This window comes from Sylvia atricapilla, chromosome 21 (genome assembly GCF_009819655.1).
Source record: "Sylvia atricapilla isolate bSylAtr1 chromosome 21, bSylAtr1.pri, whole genome shotgun sequence".
NCBI classification, from domain to species: Eukaryota; Metazoa; Chordata; class Aves; order Passeriformes; family Sylviidae; genus Sylvia; species Sylvia atricapilla.
The window spans coordinates 2,849,343-2,868,478 of NC_089160.1; the positions used below are offsets into that span (position 1 = coordinate 2,849,343).

General features: G+C 44.2%; 1 protein-coding gene across 2 annotated transcripts in view; it reads left to right on the top strand.

The window, feature by feature from the left end:
• The first annotated feature begins 2,079 nt into the window (after positions 1 to 2,079).
• Positions 2,080 to 19,136, top strand: part of LOC136370497 (calpain-5-like) — a 38,888-nt gene continuing 21,831 nt past the window's right edge. For both annotated transcript variants that reach the window (XR_010745191.1, XM_066333937.1), the window contains exon 1: positions 2,080 to 2,244. Coding sequence is in view for 1 of the 2 variants with exons in the window: in XM_066333937.1 (XP_066190034.1) it covers positions 2,080 to 2,244 (165 nt within the window). In the remaining variant the exon portion in view is untranslated. The remainder of the gene's footprint in view (positions 2,245 to 19,136) is intronic.

A 19,136-nucleotide genomic window follows, 5' to 3' on the forward strand; every position in this document is an offset into this window, starting at 1 on the left:
CTGGCACTCTTGATGGGGGCTTTTCAAGAAAGATATATTTTTATTGAGTTTAAAGTGGGTGACTCTGTGTTCCTGTGGAAGCGAGTTCCTCCTGGTTCTCCAGATGGTGGTGGGACTTATGTGCCTCCTGAGATATTCAGCAGCCAGGATGAGCAGCCTGGGAGCCTGAGCCCCTAAAACACACTGCAGATGTCCCAGGGAGCCTGGGGAGGGGCAGGGTGAGAGACTGGCAGGAGAAGCCTCCTCCTTTGCTGGTGTTCCCCTTGTTGAGCACTGTGCAGCCCAGGGCGAGGCAGGCAGTGTTTTATCACCACCTTCTGTGCACTGCCACAGAACATTCCGGGCTGTGGTGGAATGGAGTGTTAATCCTGGAAGGACTCACTGTGTGGCCGATAGGTGGGGAGGAAGGGCAGGGGAATGAGGTCATGAAAGACCTGTCTCGATGAATTAGGCAGTGACAGAAACCTCATCACCCAGGGGCTACTTTAAAAACAAATAGACCCGGTTTAGAAAGTTAGATAGCTCATGGAGACTTTTTAATGATCAAGAATGCCAGTTATCATGAAATAATCTATATCCCACCCAAATTAGTCAGACTGTTTTGATGTGGTCCCTGAGGTACCTCTGTAAAATCGACAAGTTGTTCTACAGTTGAATTTGAAGAACTGGTTTTTGGGGGGAAGCAAATCTATTTGCCCTGTCTTGGGAGGCCACCTGCCAAGTGGGAGGCCTTGAGACTTTTGGGGGTTTTTTGAGACAAATAAGTAACCAGAAAGTAATAGAATCACAAAATGGCTTTAGTGGGGAGGGATCCTAAATCCCATCCAGCCCCACCCCTGCCATGGGCAGAGACACCTTCCCCTATCCCAGGTTGCTCCAAGCTGCATCCAGCTGGCTTTGGACACTTCCAGGGATGGGGCATCCACAAACAGCTTTCACTCACAAGAACAAAGACCACGATAAATTTGACATTTCCACATGTTCCTCATTTCTCTCCTGTATTTCTCTCACTGCTCACTTGCACACCTGCAAAAGCTTGGTTTGCTTTCCTGCAGGTCTGTGCAATGTCACCCCGTGTGGGCTGCAGGAGGCTCAAGGAGCAGGATGTTGGTTAATTCAACCTGCTTTTGTCTTTATTGCTGTAGGCAAGGACGGGGAGATCCATCTCTAATTCCAGCCTGTGTCCAGAAGGGAGAGGAAAGGAGCTGACACACAGGACCTTTCCAAACAGGGTGAGTTCAGATGCTCCCACCACTCCTTCTCTTGAAGAAGGAGGACATCCTTCATGTCCTCCAAATATCAAACTATCCTGAGTGATTTCTGGAATTGATTTCCCATTTGTAAAATGTTTTAAAGCAATTTATTTCAGCTCCGTGGGTGCGACCATAAACTTGCCAAGTTTGATAGTCAGGGTTCTGGGAATTAAAGTCTGAGAACACATTGTTTGTGGGTTTTGTTGTCGTGCTTTTTAAAAATACTTTTAGTTCTCATCAATTATTTGCAAATATTTTCTCCTTCTGGGAATTCCGTTCTCTGAAATGTAACATAAAATTGGAAGACAATAGTGCAAGCCAAAGCATTGTCACTTAAATTAAGATGGAGAAATGTGGAAATCTGCTTTTGGTTATTTTAGGCATAAGATTTGGAGTAGATAATTCAAGCTCTAGTGGCCAGAAGAAGAATGTAGGACAAAAAGATGGCCCAGCCCTTTGCACATGGTGCAGACTGAGAGCCAAACCTCACTCTGCTACCTTCCCAATCCATTAGACAAAGCAAAGTGTTGGGTTTGTGCCTAGTCTGGACTCTCCTGATAAGAATTCTGTTCAGACAAAAATATGATCCTTTTTTTTTCCTTTAAGATCCTAAAAGATCCTTTTAAGATCTTTTTTGGTTTCTACTTTCCTAATCTTTAACATAATCTAATTTATAATCTGGTGGGGGTTATTTTGTTTTATTTTAAATAAACCAGTCACCTCATCTAGAACAAGTTACACACTCTCTTGTTAAAGACCAGGGAGTGGTATGGACCTTTATGGAGCCTTCAAAGTTTGTCCAATATTGATCTTATCCATCAGGAAGATGTCCTCCTCAGTGCAACTCTTCCGGGATCAGAGGTACCAGGAGCTGAAGGAGCAGTGCCTCCAGCAGGGCCAGCTCTTTGAGGATCCCGAGTTCCCAGCCTCTGATGAATCCCTGTACTACGACTCAGCAGCCAAAGGGAAAGTGGAATGGAAGAGGCCAAAGGTAAGGGATGGATGTGTTTTCACTCCTGTCTCCTCCAGCAGAGACACTTCCACCAGGAGGTGTCGGAGCAAAGGTTTGTTCTCTGGTGAGCTGTTCTCTCCCTCAGCTGCTTCAGTCTGGTTCTGGCCAAGCCTCAGCAGCGAGTTCTGCCCAGAGAGAGAGGAGAGATTGCCTTTGTTGATTGATGCCAGCTCTGCTCTCTGTGGCTGTGCTGAATTCACAGTGGGTTTTGCCTCTGACTTGTGTAAAACCTCCATTACCCACCAGTGATTTTCACCCACAGTGATTTTCTGTGCCAAATGAGCAGCTGTTATCTGTAAGCAACCAAGAATGCTTGTGTCTATTTGCCTCTTTTACTGGCCTCTTAACAGGAAAACAAAGATGTCATTTGCTTTGCATTGTGGCTAATGGAGTAGGCATTTCAAATCATTAATACCACCTATATTCAGGGTCTGTCAGTTGGTTTGCTCTGAGGTTTTATGCTTCACATGTACTTTTAAATCAGTTCACAGCCATAAACAAACAGTCCAGAAGAACACAAACCCATTCCCATCTGGCTTTCCATCAGTGTCATCTGTTCTCTTACAGTGACAAGTGAAATGGAGAGGACAGTGGAAGCCTCAAGCCAGATGCAGGCAGCATTTTTGCCCTTAAGCACGATGAATTTCTCCTTTACTTCACCCATGTCCACTTTTGGGATTAGAATTAACCTTCTGGAAGCACAGACTTGGGTGTCTTTCCTTAGAAAACACAATTCCAATGTGATGTCCTTCATATGCAGCTGGTGCTGTTCTCTGTCCTCTGTGACAGGGGACAACAGATGAGGCTGACCAAGGCTGGACTCTGTTTGCCAGGATGGCCTCAGGCTGCTTCTCTTTTCGGCTTCTTCTTCTTCTTTCCTGGTGGTGCTCATTCCTCACAGCAGCTCCTTGACTGGGATTTTAGTGAGCAGCCCAAGGCTTGCTTTCCTACTTCTCATTTCAGTTTTTCCAAGTAAGACATGAGACTGAAAAATAGGGAGAATGAATTTGGGAGAGAAAAAAAAGAAGACATTCCAAAGTCTGTGGGTTTATTTTTATTTCTGAGCACTTTCCTGTTTATTGGGAGTCTTTCATCCCCTCCTAGAAGAGGAAATACTGCACAACCAGTCACAGTGAGGTCAGGAAGAGTGTTTGTTCTTCATAAAAGAGGTGAAGCAAGAGCTCAGCTCTAGCCAAGGATGCCATTTTGGGCCATTCTTGTGTGTCTGAGTTTGTTCAAGGTGATGGTCAGTGGTTTGAAGTCTAATTGTAGGTCAGTGATTAGGTTTACATTCAGTTATTACCCATTAAACACGTTAATGTAGGGAAGCTCACATATTAATTAATGTTTATTCACGTAAATTTAATTGTCATTTATCACAAAACCGTGCACAGACTGACCTGACACTCCTGAGATGTTGAACCATGTCCCTGCAGTCCCTGACCTCTGCCAGCCAGGAGCTCAGAGGGTGAATTCTGGTGTTGATGCCAACAACACAGAACCATAGAACCTTCCAGGCTGAAAACCACTTTTATGTTGGAAAAGACTTGAGTCCAACACTTTCCCTGACACTGCTGAGTCCACTGCCGAGCTTTGACCCTAACACCACACCTACAAATCTTAAAAAAACCGCTTCCCATGGCAGTCAGCTCCAGTGCTTGACAACCCTTTTGGTAAAGGAATTCCTCCTTATATCTAATCTAAACCTGCCCTGGGATGTGAATCCTTTGCTGGTGTTTCAGAACACTGCTAATACCCCAGTTCCTCTGAGATAAACCTGTGAAATAACAACAGAGCTGAGCACGACCATTTCAAAGATGCAGCATCTTCCAGAGCCCTTCAGCTCAGGCAGGAAGCCTCCTGGGGAGGTTTTCTGTGGGCAAAACCTGCTGCTTTGTTGGAAAAACAGTAAAAAAAGAATCCCTCTGGTTAGTGGATATTCTTTATGCCCACTGATATTAGTGTCAGAGCCCATCCTGCTCTTTTTTTGTGATTTCCCTGGAGTTTCTCCCTCTGCCAGGCTGAAGTGGGGCTGAGGACAGCTGTGTCCTGCCAACAGGAGATGTCCTTGGCCATGTGTCCTGGTTGACACTGCCTCTGTGTGGTGGTCCTGCTCAGCAGGGGCTGAAAACACCCAGCAATGACTGTCACTGCTGAATGGATACTTTGTCTGTCTTATTTTTAACTAAACCTCGGGTTTCTGTGAACTTTTTCATTGACCCTGCCAAAAAAAAAAAAAAAAAGGATGGAATCTCAAGAACATCTTTGTCAGTGTTAAACAAGCAGCAGTGACCCCCCAAGCAGGGCAGGCATGTGAAGAAAGAGTGGGTAAGCTTGCTTAGAGATAAACAGTGTTTTTCAGTAATTCACCAAGGAAAATGGTCTGATCCTACAGAATGAGACTCTTATCATGTGCTTTCCTGGTCTCCCTGTTTGACCCTGTGTTTTACAAGCCCTGATTCTGCTTTCATCTGCATCTTCTCTTTATGAGAGGGCTGTGGCTGCACCCTGATGCTCTGGGAAGACAGAGCTGGTCTGTGTCCAGGGAAACAGCACAGAAAGTGAGACAGGGCTGCTGAGCTGCCTCCCAAGAAACCCCTCCTGTGTCCCAACCCAGAGGGACACTGCTCTGATTAAATTCCCATTAACTCCAAAGGTCAGATACCTGGCTGAAGGGGGAGAGTTGCATCTGCACAGCTCAGTGTCCTTTTTCCTACAAACACTGGATGCCACGGGCCCCATTCTCCACTCCTCTCACCAGTCTTGCAGCATTGTCAGGGGTGGTTATCACCATGCAAGTGAAAAGCCCAGGAAATAAGGCAGTACTGTGTTCTGCAATGATCCAGTGATAAGAATAAATGGGACAAGTGTCTCCCCACTTCCCAAACTGGGCTGTGTGGGATGAGCAGGTTGGTGAGTTATCCAGGGCTGAGGTGCCAGAGAATTCAGGAGCTCTGACTTCTGCACCTTCATGCGTTTACTGGAGGCAGCACCAGCTTTTGTTTGCTTCTAACTTGTGGAAAATGATCCATTGCCTCAGGAACTGAAACATCTTCAAATTTACAAGTGCTGATTTAAACGCTACACCCTCCCCTACCTTGCTAGCTGTTTAAAATTCTGCTCTCATTTGGAAGGCAGGGGAAACCTGGGGCAAATCCCTGCGTGGGCACTTTAGTCTGGGTGAGCTTTGCAGATTGTGCCTTCACCTCCTTTACTCCACAGTGACAGAATTCGTGGTCTCAGTGTCCTCCAGAAGGTTCAACAGCAGCCCAGTTGTCATAAAATTCATGGAATGAGGGTCATGAAACACTTGTCTGTCAGGTGTAAGCACACTTGGGTTAAATGTCCCTCAGATGTAATGTCCCTCAGATGTAATCCATCACTGAATTCATCTGGCTCCTCTGGAGCTGTGTCACTGCAGTCTGACCCTGTTTTCCAGAGACATCTGCTTGTGTTTGGGCCTGGTGTGGAGCCCAGTGGTGCCTGCAGCACAGGGAGGTGTCCTGGCACTGCCTCAGGCTTTCAGCAGTTGCATGACCACTGCAAGAGCTGTTTTGGAGCATGGAGTGGAGTGACAGCTCATCACACCCCGGGATATCTGCCAGGATGGGGCCTGGGGGGAAATCCAGAGCTGGAGGAGAGTGGATATTAAAGGGCAATGCCATCAGCTGGTGTGGCAGTGATGTGCCCTCCTCTCAGAGCAGCTGCATTGCTGCTTTCTGGGTGACAAAGTGATGGCATTGTAACAGCCCCTGGGAACAGTGACATTTGCCTGGTTTGCCAGGTCCACTCCAAACCAGGAGTGTGGCTCGCGGTTTGATGATCATTTTTTCACATCTGAATGTGCCCTTTTAATTCCTTCAGCCACTTTTTTTTTTCCAGTTAAAAACATGGAGCAACAGCAATCCTCTTACTTAATCAGAATAGGGGTCCCTCCCCATCTCTCCTCCTCACCCCTAAAGCCTTGCACTAGATAATTAGGGTTTTCCTGAAAGAATTACATGTACTACATGTACTGACACAGCTGAAGTTTAGGCTTCTGTTTCCCTGCCTATACCAGAGTTGTCCACATTTCTCTGCTGCTGCTGGTAGCTGACTCGTGTTCAAGTGTAGCTAAACACAAATTGCAAAGCTCTGTGTGCTGTGACACTCGTGTTTGCACAAGAAACAATGGCCCATGTGGCATCTGGGAGCTGAGGAAATGCTTTGAGGGACCTCACAGATCCTTTCATGTGCCCCAAGCCCAGCTGGGGACTCAGGGGTGGTTTCAGTTTGGGGGCTGGTTTGCTTGTTTGCTGTGCTTCTCTGGAACCTGCTCGTAGCAGAAAAGGGCTGTGAAAGACCCACCTCTGCACAAAGATGAAATCAATCCAGAACTGGCTTCTTTTCCTTATGTGTCTGCCACATCCTGGATCTCAGCACCATCATGTTGTCCTCCACAGACAGTCCAGCATCCTTCAGTGGGTGACTTTCAGACATTCACCCCATGAGTGCAGCTGGACAGGAGGATTTTAGGGCTTCCTGATGACCATTTCAACAAGCACTTCTGTGTAGTTAGTGGTGAGTCCACTCACAGGGAGGCTCTTTGCCATTGTTGCAGATAATTTTCCTTGCCATTAAAAAAGCAGATTTAGCCTGTGATCTTCAGCTACAGCTCATTATCTGTGGAAAAGTTTAAAGTCAGATATTCCTTTGTTAACTGCACGTGTGTGTTTATAAAGGGAATGATTGTAGTGCACCTTAATTTTTATAGACGGGCTTAAGCCTTGCAGGCTCAAAAGTGGTCTAAAAGGTCATAGGCAAAGCAGGCTCTGACCTAAGTTTAAACCCTTCATCTTAAAGAAACAGGAAAACTATTAAGAGCTAAACTCTGGGCAGCAGTGTGCCCTGGGAGATAATCACAGATTGATGGGGAGATTTCTCTACACATTATTAATAATGATTTTTAGGTTAAAATCGTGGAGGCAAGCACCATGTAGTCCTCCAGCCAGGATGCAGCCTTCTGTTAGCGCAGAGGGGACACCAACAGGCAGGTGGGAAACCACCAGAAGTGAAGAATACCTAAACGGTGGTGAAGGATCTTTCCTTTCCTCACTAAGGACAAACCTCCTGCAGATGGAGTGTGGCCCTGCTGCACTTTTGAGAGGAGTTATCGCAGCAGCCTGGCTGCTCGGGCTGAGCTGCAGCCACCTGTCCCCGTGTGCAGGGCTGGACCTGCCGAGCAGGAGCGGGACAGAGGGGACAGAGGGGACAGAGGACAGCAGGCTCCGGGGAGGAAGGCGTTAAAGCCACCCCAGCTGCAGGGTTGGCACACGGCTCCCGAGGATGCAAGAGGCAGCACAGAAGCATCCTCCTCCTCCTCCTCCTCCTCCTCCTCCTCCTCGCACCCGTTGCCCTGGCAACTGCACATCCACACGGCGGGGTCCTGCAGGAGACGGTGCAGTTGCAATTAAGTGGCATTTGTCTTCACGTTGTTAGAATGAATTTTGAGCTGCGAGGGGAAGGGGAGGGGTGGTGGGTGTGTGTTAGGGGTAGAGCAGTGATCTGTCAGCCCTCCCATACCCCGGGGCTGGGCAGAGCTTCATCGTGCCCTGTGCTTCTTCTGTCAGGGTGAAATTACTGCTGCCACTTGGCTTCTCAACCCTGTTTTTTTGTTTTGTTTTGTTTTTTTTGTTTTTTTTTTTTTTTTGTTTGTTTGTTTTTTTGTTTTGTTTTGTTTTGTTTTGTTTTTTTGTAGAGAGACAAAAAAATCTGCCTCTGGAGCTTTATTTGTTTAATGAGGGTGGATTTGGATTTGGTGGAGTGAATTTCTGTGCAGCTATTGCTGTTCTTGCATCCTGGGGATCCACAGACTGGAAGTGTGGGGTTGGTTCGTGCAGGGGAAAATGGGCAATTGAATAACAGAATCAACATAATTTCAGCAGAAGCCGAGTTATTGCTTACATTAAACCCCAGTTATAGATTGTAGCACTACTGTCCACATGTAGAGGTGTCACTGAATTGGCAAAGCCACTTCTCCACGAGGCAGGCACACATCCTTCAGGGCACCTAACTGATGATAGGTCAAAAGTCTATCATCATGTTGTCTGTCCTCTGTCTAAGTTTTGCATTTTTTGTAGGCAGTTTCTCAGGCTCTTGGTCCTTATTTTGCGTCCTGTTGTTGTCTCAGTAGCCTTGATGAATTCCTGAGAACTCTGAAAACAAGACTGCAGGTGGTTTGTTATCTACAGACACTTTGGCTGGCGCACAGAATATGGCCCAAGTTATTCAGAGACATCATTACAGGTTCACAAAGGTCCAGGGAACTCTGCTCCTAGGAGGAAGCGTCCAAAAGTGGAGGGCAAAGTCTTCCAAATCCACATCAAAACAAGTCTTACCCTCCCTGTTTGGCTGCAGCTCTGCATCAGCTGGGTTCAGAATCTGCTCGCTGGTTTAATTTGGTGAAATCAGTTGATTTGGAACATTTTCAGCAGCAGCTGGAAATGTGATGGCGTTTCCAAGAGAAGTGTGGCCACCTGGTTTTGCTCTGGAGTGATGAGGTAAAGGAGGTCAGTTCTGATTTGGTGCATGAGATACACAGAAATTCACTGAAATTCAAAACTTTCTGAAGCCCTTAGCAGCCAGGATTCCGGAAGAGATGTTGAAATCTAAATGTGATCTAAATAAGAGTTCTAATAACTCAAATATATATAAGATACACTGATGTACAGAGATCAAAAAGGTAACTGGAATTCTCATTTTACCAACCAAGAATGGAATTTCTCATAGAGCACATCATGATAGAATAACACTGTCATTATTTCTGTTACTCTAATAAGATTCTATAATAATTGTGAAGTTAAAAATAATCCCAGCTGTTCCCAGTAATTGATCTTTTTGAGTAGCACACACATTTTGTAAAAAATGGAGGGGAGAAATAGTGGCTTTTTTTCTGTGGGGGGAAAATACTGGGTTAAAATACTTTTTGGTTTTAGTTTAACGTTGTAACTTTCCCCCAAATATGCTAATAAAGCTGAAATATTTCTTGGAGGCAAGGAAACATTTTTCAGCTCTAAAGGGCTTTCCCTCGTTGGTCTTTTAAGGTACTTGGAACAGCGTGTTCTGATGGTGTCCAGCCAAACAATTCACTGAAAACACTGTGGGCTTTGTTTTGCTTTTTTCCCTTCTCCCTTTATTATTTTCTCCTTGGATTTTGAGGTTGGGTTGGGATTTTTTGGGTTTTTTTTTTCACTGAACATGTTCTGAAAAGAAAAGACGGTGTGACACCTTCTAGCACCCTGGCAGGTGAAGGTAGGGAGTTCCAGGCAGCTGTTTCCTACAGCCCATTGCCCAAGAAATAGCAAAGGTGGGGTTTTCTGGACTCTGTTTGTGTGTTTCACAACTGGGACGTTCATTTGGGGTTTTTTTTCATAGCTGGGTGGGAAAGGATGAACCAAGCAGGACGACATTTGTTACATCAGGCATGTAAAATGTGCTTGACAGCTCACATCATCTGAGAGCAGCCTCTTGAAGAACCAGGGAGATGTCAAAGGAGTCTCCTGAGTTCCAGGATATTATTATTTATGTGTTTGTTAGCTGATCTTTTATGGAGCCAACTGTAGTGCAAAGGGAAGGGCCTTTATTACCACAGCAGGAGGGTCAGCTGCCACAGGAGAGACCTTGTTGAATACAGTAAAAATACACAATAATCCATCGAGGAAACGTTATGTTGATCCCAGCAAAAGGGGATGGGAGGGTTGAAATGCCACTGAGCTAATTCAGGTTCAACATGACACTGATCCTTTCTCAGTGGCTATGACATCTCTGCTGCAAGCCCTGCCCCAGCTCCTGCAGGTGTTCTGCTATCCCCAGACAAACTGAAAAATGTGTGTTGACTTTGTCTGCAGGTTTGGCTTATTTATTATTCTAAAGTAACCTTTGTCACCAAAGCCTCAAAGTAATAATTAACAGGCTTGTCTCTGGAAATCTAATGGGCATTGGACCCTGAGAGAATCCCATTAACAGCAAATATTTCGTGTTGGATTGCATTTTGCTGAAGAGAATTTTAAATTAAAAGACTTGATAATGGGCATTTATAACAGGGGCCGTGTCCAGCTGTGTGAGCCTTGTCCAGGTCCCATTTCCCCAGGCCACATCCAGGCTGAGGTGACTGCGGTGTACCATGGGTCTAAACAAGAAACCCTGAGAACCTGGGCTCCATTTCTGTGTCTGTGAAGCTCCACCAGAAACAGGATCAGGAATTCTGCATTGTCCCAGGATTTTGGGTCTCTCCTCACCTTTCTGCAGCAGGCTGGTGATGCCCAGCTCTGGCAGAGTGCTTCACCCTGAAGAGATCCTGGGTGTTATTTTGAAAATCAAAAATATGGGAGCACACAGTGCTCCAGAACTTGGGAGGCCCTCACTGTTTTTGAGATGAGTGAATAATTTAAGAAGCTCTGTTGAGACTGAAGCAGACACTATTTTGTTCTCTTCGAGATGCTATTTTATGAAAGTGTCCTTTTCTAAGCAATAGAAACTTATAAACATAGTTTAATTCACTTTTATTCCCACCAGTGATTTCTGCTGGTACCCCTCAATATTAATATCAGGGATTTTGGTCCCTGGCTCCTTTCAAAGCTTTGGGAATCTCACTGTGCTCCGTTTGTCACCTTCTCTGTCCCCCAACAGGCTGAGCATGGGAGGCGTCATGAAAACATGGTTTGGCATGTTTCCATCTGGTTTCTGACTGGATAAAACATTCCTCCCATAATATTTTGCCCTTAATGTTTTCAGCTGGGTAAGTTGTGACATGTTTCTTCTCGGAATCACCAAAATGTTCCCAGAATCGAGCTGTTGCTCACCCTTATTCTATGAAATCCATCATTTTATTTTTATTTTGCCTGGAAAAGCTTGTTATTGTAGGGCTTGTCCAGGAGAAGAGATGAGCAAGGAACTATAAAACCTCCAGATCTGACCTCTCCAGCACAGACTGATGATTGAGTGCAGCCCATATGATATCAGTTTGATGGCTCAATCCCATTGCTGGCGTCACGTTAGGAAATTCTTTGGTTTCAGTTGTGTCCTTCATTGCTGCCTGTGTCATGACAGGAAGCAAAAACCCCACAGTGGTCACCCTTTATTTCCACTGGGTGAAGTGGCAGCGTTTGGAAAGTGGCAATTTGCTCAGTGGTATAATTCACCCAAGTCTTCCAGGAACGTAATTAAAGGCAAACATTTGTAAATGACATGTGTGCTTGCCAAGCAGACAGCTCTCCAGATGCCAGCATTTTGTTATCTTCTCTCTTGGCACTTTGTCCAGTTTGTATTTCCCTCCCTCAGATTGGATGAAGGCTTTCTTATGTTGTTGTGGTTGTTCCTTCTAAAGGAAAAAAAAAATATTAAACGACCTCAATGTCGTGTCTAGAACACAAACACTACAACTCCAAGGCTCTGAATGTTTCTTTAAAGTTTAAAATGTCAGGTTTTATTTCGTTCTGTTGTCATTAGATGAAAATTGGTTTCTCAAACAGTTTCTGTTTGCCCTGAGGCAGTGTGGTGATGGTAAGAACGACATGGTAAAATTCATTTTGAGACTGTAAAACAAAAAGCCTGAGGATCATATCCCCAGCTAGCATAAGTCTTCTTACAGTAATTGTTAGTTCATTGATTTAGTCTTCCAGAAGAATTAAATGTCTGACTTCTCTGAAGGAAAAATTACAGCCTAAACATGCCAGTTGCAAAGGAAATTGAGATATTGTTCTGTCAACACTTTTCAGCAAGAGTGGAAAGCATCCACATCCAAAAAATGCTTTCTGCGTGAAGAGCTTCATTCTTTTGTCATATTATTTCCATATTTAAAAGGGTATTTGGGATGAGCTGGAATTGGAGGTTTAGTAAGCCATTCTGCCTTCGATTTGCAGAGTAATTTGTTTGGATTTCATGCTGTGTTCCCGTGATCCAAATGTATGTTTCCTTCAAGATTAATTCTATTTAACGATTAAATTAAAATGTATGTTTTCTTGGCTGAAAAGAAGCTTTTAAAAATCCTTCACAGCTGAAAGAACCTTTTAGAACTGCTGTCTTGCCTGTATGTGGCATTGTTTCTAACTTAATCACAAAGGCTAAAACATTTTGAATTTGCATTTTTTTATTTCCAGCTTTCAGGAAATAAAATGTTCCTCAGGAAAAATACACTTTTTGTTGAGACCTTACAATTTTCATGCACTGAACTTTGGCCAGTGCTGGAGGTGGCAGAGGCCACTTTGACCTCCTGATGTACATCAGGAGATGGAATCTCTGTCTGGAGCTGTCCAGGACATCTGGGCACAAGTGGCTCCCCGAGGTCTGGTTAATAAAGAGTGTCTGTGCTGTATAAAGCACATTGAAGTCTGATTTTTGTCTGGAGACAGCACTTTCTAGTCTGATGAAGTGAATAATGATCAAAAATAGGGTTGCTTTTCTTCCTCAGACTGTGCTAAATCTTCAGATGGTGAGTAAAAAAATTAAAATCTCATTTAGCAGTGATCCACATGCGGGCTGAGCTTCGGTCTGCACCTTTGGAGATTTATTTCTGCTGGAAGTTTACCACAGGAGCTTTAAGGAAGCACTTGTGAGACTGATAAAAGACAAAAATCCAGGATTTTTTTCTCCCTGAGTCAGTAGAATAACCCTATGGATAATCCATTTTTGTGCAGAGCTGCATTTGCTGTTCATGATCACTGCAGTCTGTTTCCTCCTCCCGTCAGATAAGGGCATTTAAGCCTTGGAGATCTGATTTTCCTCCCTAAATGGAGATGTGAATGCAGCACCTCATCCTCTGGCCTCTCCTCCCTCCTCCTTCACTCACTGACTCTGCTCTCCACAAATAAAACTCCTCAGAAGTGACAAAAAGCTGCTTTTCTCATTTGGGCACGTGATCCAACTGGTCAAACAGCTGGTGTCTGCACTGTAAGAGGAATAACTCAAATTTAATCCAAATGTATCAGATGTAATCCCACCATGGCGTTTCTCCTTCCTGGTCTTAACGAGCACATTTATTTCTCTAAAATGATGAATGTCTCATGAACCAAACCAAAGGAGTGGACTGAGGGGACTTGAACATATAAAGCAACATCAGCCCTTGGTTTAGCTAAAGTGGTGATTATTTTATACCTGTCTTGGTTTGGAAACACTGGTGTCTGCCAGGGAGAAGCCAGACCTTCCCTGGGAATGAAGAATATAAACCCCCTTGCTGTGAATTATTATAAATTTGAAATGATAATAATTCAGATAAAGATGTGGGAATAGGAATAACAGTTCTTTATTAGGAATATTAAAAATGTAGTAGTACAAAAAGCCAAACCAACAAAAAAAAAAGAAGAAACACTGGCAGAGTCAGAACACGGCCTGACCCCTGTTGGTGTTGTCAGCCCAGTCCAGTCAAGTCCTCCTGCAGGGCCAGCTGTGGTTCTGCTGGAGCAGAGATGATCCTGGAGAAGCTCCAGTGGTGCTGAGCTGGGGCTGCTCTCCTCTGGGAATCCTGTGCACACAGGCTGTGCTGGGCTCTGAACCCCAGGGGTGATCCAGGGGGGAATGCTGGGCTCCTCCCCTGGGTGGAGCCTCTCCCAGTGGGATGCTGGGATTGTGTGAGCCCTGCAGTGAGCCTGGCTGGCCCATGAACAGCAGATACCCCTGGGGGAGGTTGGGTCCTGGCAGGGATAAAGAACACAGCTGGATTTAACAGCTGGGTCATTAACAGAACACACCCACCCCCTCCAGCCTGGAGTTAGGAAATAAAGAAAAAAAACCCTCTTCAGCCAGTTTCAACAGATGGGAATAGAATATGTCTTGCACTGCAACCCAAGACAACAGCTGAGAATCTGCTCTGCATTTGGGTGGAGTGAAAACTGCATGCCCTGAGGGGCAGGGTGTGCTTGGAAGACACAGGGACACCGGGTTAAGCTACTTGTGCAGACATTCCAAAATCTGCAAAAAATTAAAACCCAGCATCGTCCCCCATGAACATAATGGCTGAACTGTAAATACTTATGTTGTAAGACAAGGAAAATGCAACGCTGGAAAACCTCAGCATTATTAGAAACAGGCCCTTCTCCTGCCTTTTGAGAGTTAAGAAATGTTTCCTTAGGTTTTTCACTGATTTTACTTTAGCTATTAGTCCCTGATTAAATAAAAATGATGAAGTTCTCACAGCTCGCAGCAGATATTCATAGAGAATATTCATAGATAATAATTAGTAAATAAATGTTCCAGATATTCACAGAGAATCTTCGTCTTTAGAGGAAATTCTGTGGTGCTTTGAACACACAACAGGAACCAGAGGTCTGGATCCCTTTTGTTTTACCCAGAATGTAGCTTGAAATCCATCATTCCAAATCAATGTATTATCTGGGAAGTGCTGGGAGGTTGGGCACTGTGAATATTCCTATGGCTGCCATAGTCTTTGCAGAAGATAGGAGGGAGATTATTTGGATTCCAAAGATTTCTAAGCTGGTAAATCAGGAGGGTAATTTCTCAGTGATGGCACTGATGTTAGTGTGTAACAGAGAAATTTGTCCGAAATGAAGTGGGGAATTCAACTCTGTGTATTTATATATCACATTGGGAAAATCAAAAATTAGCTCAAGCAGTGAAAGAGCTATGGAGAGAGACAGCATGATAAAGAAAAGAGTTTCTTACACTGTCTTTGCAAGCACAAAGTCTCTCAAATGTCTGAAGAATTTAATCACAAAGATGAAACTCACTGTGCTTCAACTGGGATAAGATCATGACCAAGTAAATATTCTGACTACTCCCTGACAGGCTGAGTCCTCCCAGGCAGCCAAAGGCTCTTGGATCTGTCTGACTGAATCTGCTCCAGGCTTTGTTTTGGGTTGAAGCAGAAGAGAATCCAAAAGTAATTATCATTAATGGTGCTAGGAAACTTATTGGCTGTTCAAACAGTGATAGAGCTCCACGTTTTTAAAAGTCCTTAAGTGATTAAGGCATCCAACTTCCTCTGGTTTTTCAGTGGTTTGGGCATTTAAATTGCACAGTGAGAATATCCAAAGTGACATGCAGAGTTTGTAAAAGCATTAAAGCCCGTTCAGATTGGTTTATCCTGGAAATTCTCTTGAGGCTGAAAAGAAGAAATCGTCAAGATCACTTTGTATAACAGCATGTTATCCAAACATGTTTTATTCATTTTAGTACTCTAATAGCCATGTGTGCAAGACAAAATTATCTACATAGAGGGAAAAGGATGGGCTTGATTGCCTGGTAGATACACTGACTGTGATTTTGCTTAATAATCTTTCTTTGGAAGTCACTGATGTGGGTTTTTCAGCGTCATCACTTGAAACTGAAGACACTTATCTCACATGCTGATAACTTTATTGCTAAATGAAAATCTGTCCAAGACAAAGTTTAAAAAGATGTTGTAGAGATAGAAGCTGATGTTTGCTTTCAAGATGTGTAAATAAAATCCTTCCTGGTAGTTACTGTGACTTTATGATTCTGTGGCACACTGATTTGGCTGAGTCATAAAAGTGCTTTCAGTATTCAGGAGTAAAATGAACGCTGCTGTGTCACTTTTGAGGCAATGTTTGTATAGCTTAGAATTTGGACTCTCTGTCTTCCTAAAAGGAAAATACTCTGGTTTACATGTTCAAAGGCTGATCTTTGCCAGAAAGGATGTCCAGACTGGAATTTCAAGTCTGATAAGTGTTGTGTTGGGACAGAGACCCTCCATAGACTCTGACCTTCATGGGCTCAGCAAAGTTGTGTTGTGCTGGCTAGAACAAAACTTCTATTAAAAACCAATTCAAAATCCAAAATTTGATACAGCTCAACTCATCTCATAGTCTAAGAAGCTTGTGCCTTGTGCCTAGGGCTTTATGTCATTATACAGTTCCTCTTTTTATGTTATGGAGCATACATCTAGTCCAGAATGGTGTGGAGTGCATCCCAATTCCAAGGTTTCTGTGGAAGGCACTGGATATGCCTTCAGCTGTTATCCCAGGCATTCACATATTTTTGCTTGAAGCAAATAAGTGGCAGAACACCTCAAGGTGCTGTCTGAAAAAGATGAAGAGGATAAAGGATTTTTATCCGTAAGAAAGTGTCTGAGATAAATGCCATGATAGTAGAATCTAGGCTGAAAGCAAACTCTGCTGGAAAAGGGATGTGGAAAGGAGGAACTTGTTGCTACTAAAGGGGTTTATGCTCTTTAATGTGGTGTTTATACTCATGTTTTTTAATCTCTGATGTCTATGCATTGGCACTGGGCAAGGAAGAAATATCTCCTTTCAGGAAAAACAAATCATCTCCCAGATTAATCTGAATTCTCACTCCAGACAATGTTTAGATGACTTGACTTTAGTTTCGCCACAAAATACTCAATGTAATTAAAAAAAAAAAAATCAATGTGACTTTGCTGAAATCTGCCTGATGCTCTTTTGTAAACAGCAAATTCCCTTTCTCATAAAAGGCAGTGCTGGAGAATTCCATCTGCATCAGTTGCCAGCCCCCTGAGACACAGCACAAGGTCAGACTGGACAAGATCATGGCTCCTGAGCCAAAATGATGCTCGTTATCAGGCAAACAGATATTTCCCTCTGCAGCCAGGGCTGGACAGTCAGGAATACTGACCTGGGAGTAGTTTATTCCACACTGGTCCAGTGCTGAATATTTCAGTGCTGCGAAACAAAATGTGCGTGTGGCTTTTTCCAACCTCCTTTTCTTATTGTTTTTATTCCCCATCTGAGGCAACTCGTCCAAGGATTTGATGGACAAACATGTTTTGAGGAAGCAGAAAAGAGATGGAGCTGAACAGTGGGTGGCCTCACAGCCATGTCTGACCTCAGCCACCTCAGGGTGTTTCTGGGAATGATGTCAGGGAGTTGCTTTGAGTTGCCTTTGTCCCTGGCCATCCTCTTTTATTGCATTTAAGGCAAAAATATTTCCCCTCTTTTGGCATGGCCACATTCAGATTTTCTTTAAGATGTTGCCACTGCATCTACCTGTTTTTCATGGAGCATCACCACTTCAAAATCAGAGGAAATCCTTGTAAAAGCTTTTTGCAAGAAAACTTCAGATTAAAGACCCCCAAATGGTCCCTTTAGGATGGAAAACTATCGCTTTTTCCAGGAAGTTTGAACAGAATAAACAATTAAATTGGGACTTTAATTAATTATTTTCCCCCCACATTGTGTCACAGTTGTTGTAGCTTTGGAATAGCTGAAGAACAAGTTTCGCAGGGGTTGGAATTGCTCTGAATTATTGGTTTATATCATCAGTAGAGACACAGCACCGTGGCAGGGTAATGTCTGTGCTCTGCCCTCTAAAAGGACCTGAGCTCTGCTTCCAGGGGAGTTTGCACATCTGGCTGAGAGAATTTGATGTTGCCTGAGGTGAATCCTGTCCCAAGGATGGCATTTCTGATGGCTGCTGGTGAGGAAAAGCCACACAAATTGTGGCACCAAGTTTGGAGAAGGGAATGGGTACAAGGGGAAGAAGGCAGGAGGCAAAGGCTGAGATAAATAAGTGATAAGTTCTGGTAAATTCAATGAGAAACAAAGTGTTGTTCTCAAACAAGGCAGCTTTTCTCTAGAGGTGTTATGGATGTGCTGTAGTTCTGGAGCATCACAAACTCAGTGCAGCAAGAGGTGATTTGGGGGGGTTTGCTCTTGTCTGAGGGTTCTGGGAGAACAGCAAATCCTTCATTGCAGTCTGAAGTGATTTCTGGATGTGGCCGAGGACTGGCAGAGCTTCAGCAAACACTTTGTTTGGAGGTTCAGGAAAGGGTCAGCCCACTCAACCCATCCCTGAGCCCTTCCCAGCCCTGTCAGCATTCTGCAGAGAGCACTGTGGTGCTCCAGGGGTCAGGTGAAGCCTACAGGCAGCCAAGATCCACACCATGTTGCCCAACTGCAATTTTTTGGGTTTGTTGTTTTGGTTTTTTTTCTTCCAAAACATTGATTCAGATCCTCCCCAAACACACGTGTCCCATAGGCAGGGCAAGGCTGAAAGCCGTGGACTGAGTATTAGTCAGCACTAGCCCCAGACTGGAAATGGAAAATAAAAAAAGAACATTATAAAAATGTCTGTGATGCATTTGGTTTTGTAACAGGATTCCATGGAGAGGGAGGAGGGGGAACTCACAGCCCCAGGCCTGGGTGCTCAGGCAGCCAGAGAGAGAAGGGATTAGGACTCCTGAAGCGCCAGGATCACATCTCACATCACTGTCTCCTTGTAACTCCTCTGGTCCTCAATTGGGAACATTATGTACCGTAACTGCTGGGAGCATTATAGAAAAATATATTTTTAAGGGTTTTTTAAATATATTCTTTTTTATTTCTATTTTTTTACATGCTTGGAGCAACCAAAAATGCTTAAAGATCCTCACAAGGACTGGCAGTAAAATATATTGAAACAGCACATTTCTAATTTGTGTTGGGGGAATTGCGGCTTAGATAGATAAAAGTATTCCTAAGGATTTACTATATGGCATAAGTGTGAAAATCACCAAGCCCAGAAGAGAGCAAAGAGCTGAAATGAGCTCTAGGTTGTGCCTCAGTGTTACTGTGTCTCATCTGAGCAGTGACAGTCACCAGAGAAGCTGTTATAAGGATGAGAGAATTCATGACAAAGGAAACAGAACTGGTGGCATTTTCTTACTCTGTTCTTTAGCCCCAGAACTCCAGGGCTCTTGGGTGGTTTAATCAGAAAAGATTTGTCGGGCAGGACCCTGGAGAATTTGGTGACCCTGGTGGAAGCAGGGAAGTGTTTCTGAGCTCTGCTCTTCCATGTTTGCTTTGGACCCCGGCACTCAGCAAATGCTGATCTCGTCCATAAATTCTGGCAGTTGGCACAAGTTGCTCTGTTTTTCCTCTGAGGACTTTGTGAGATGCGAGACA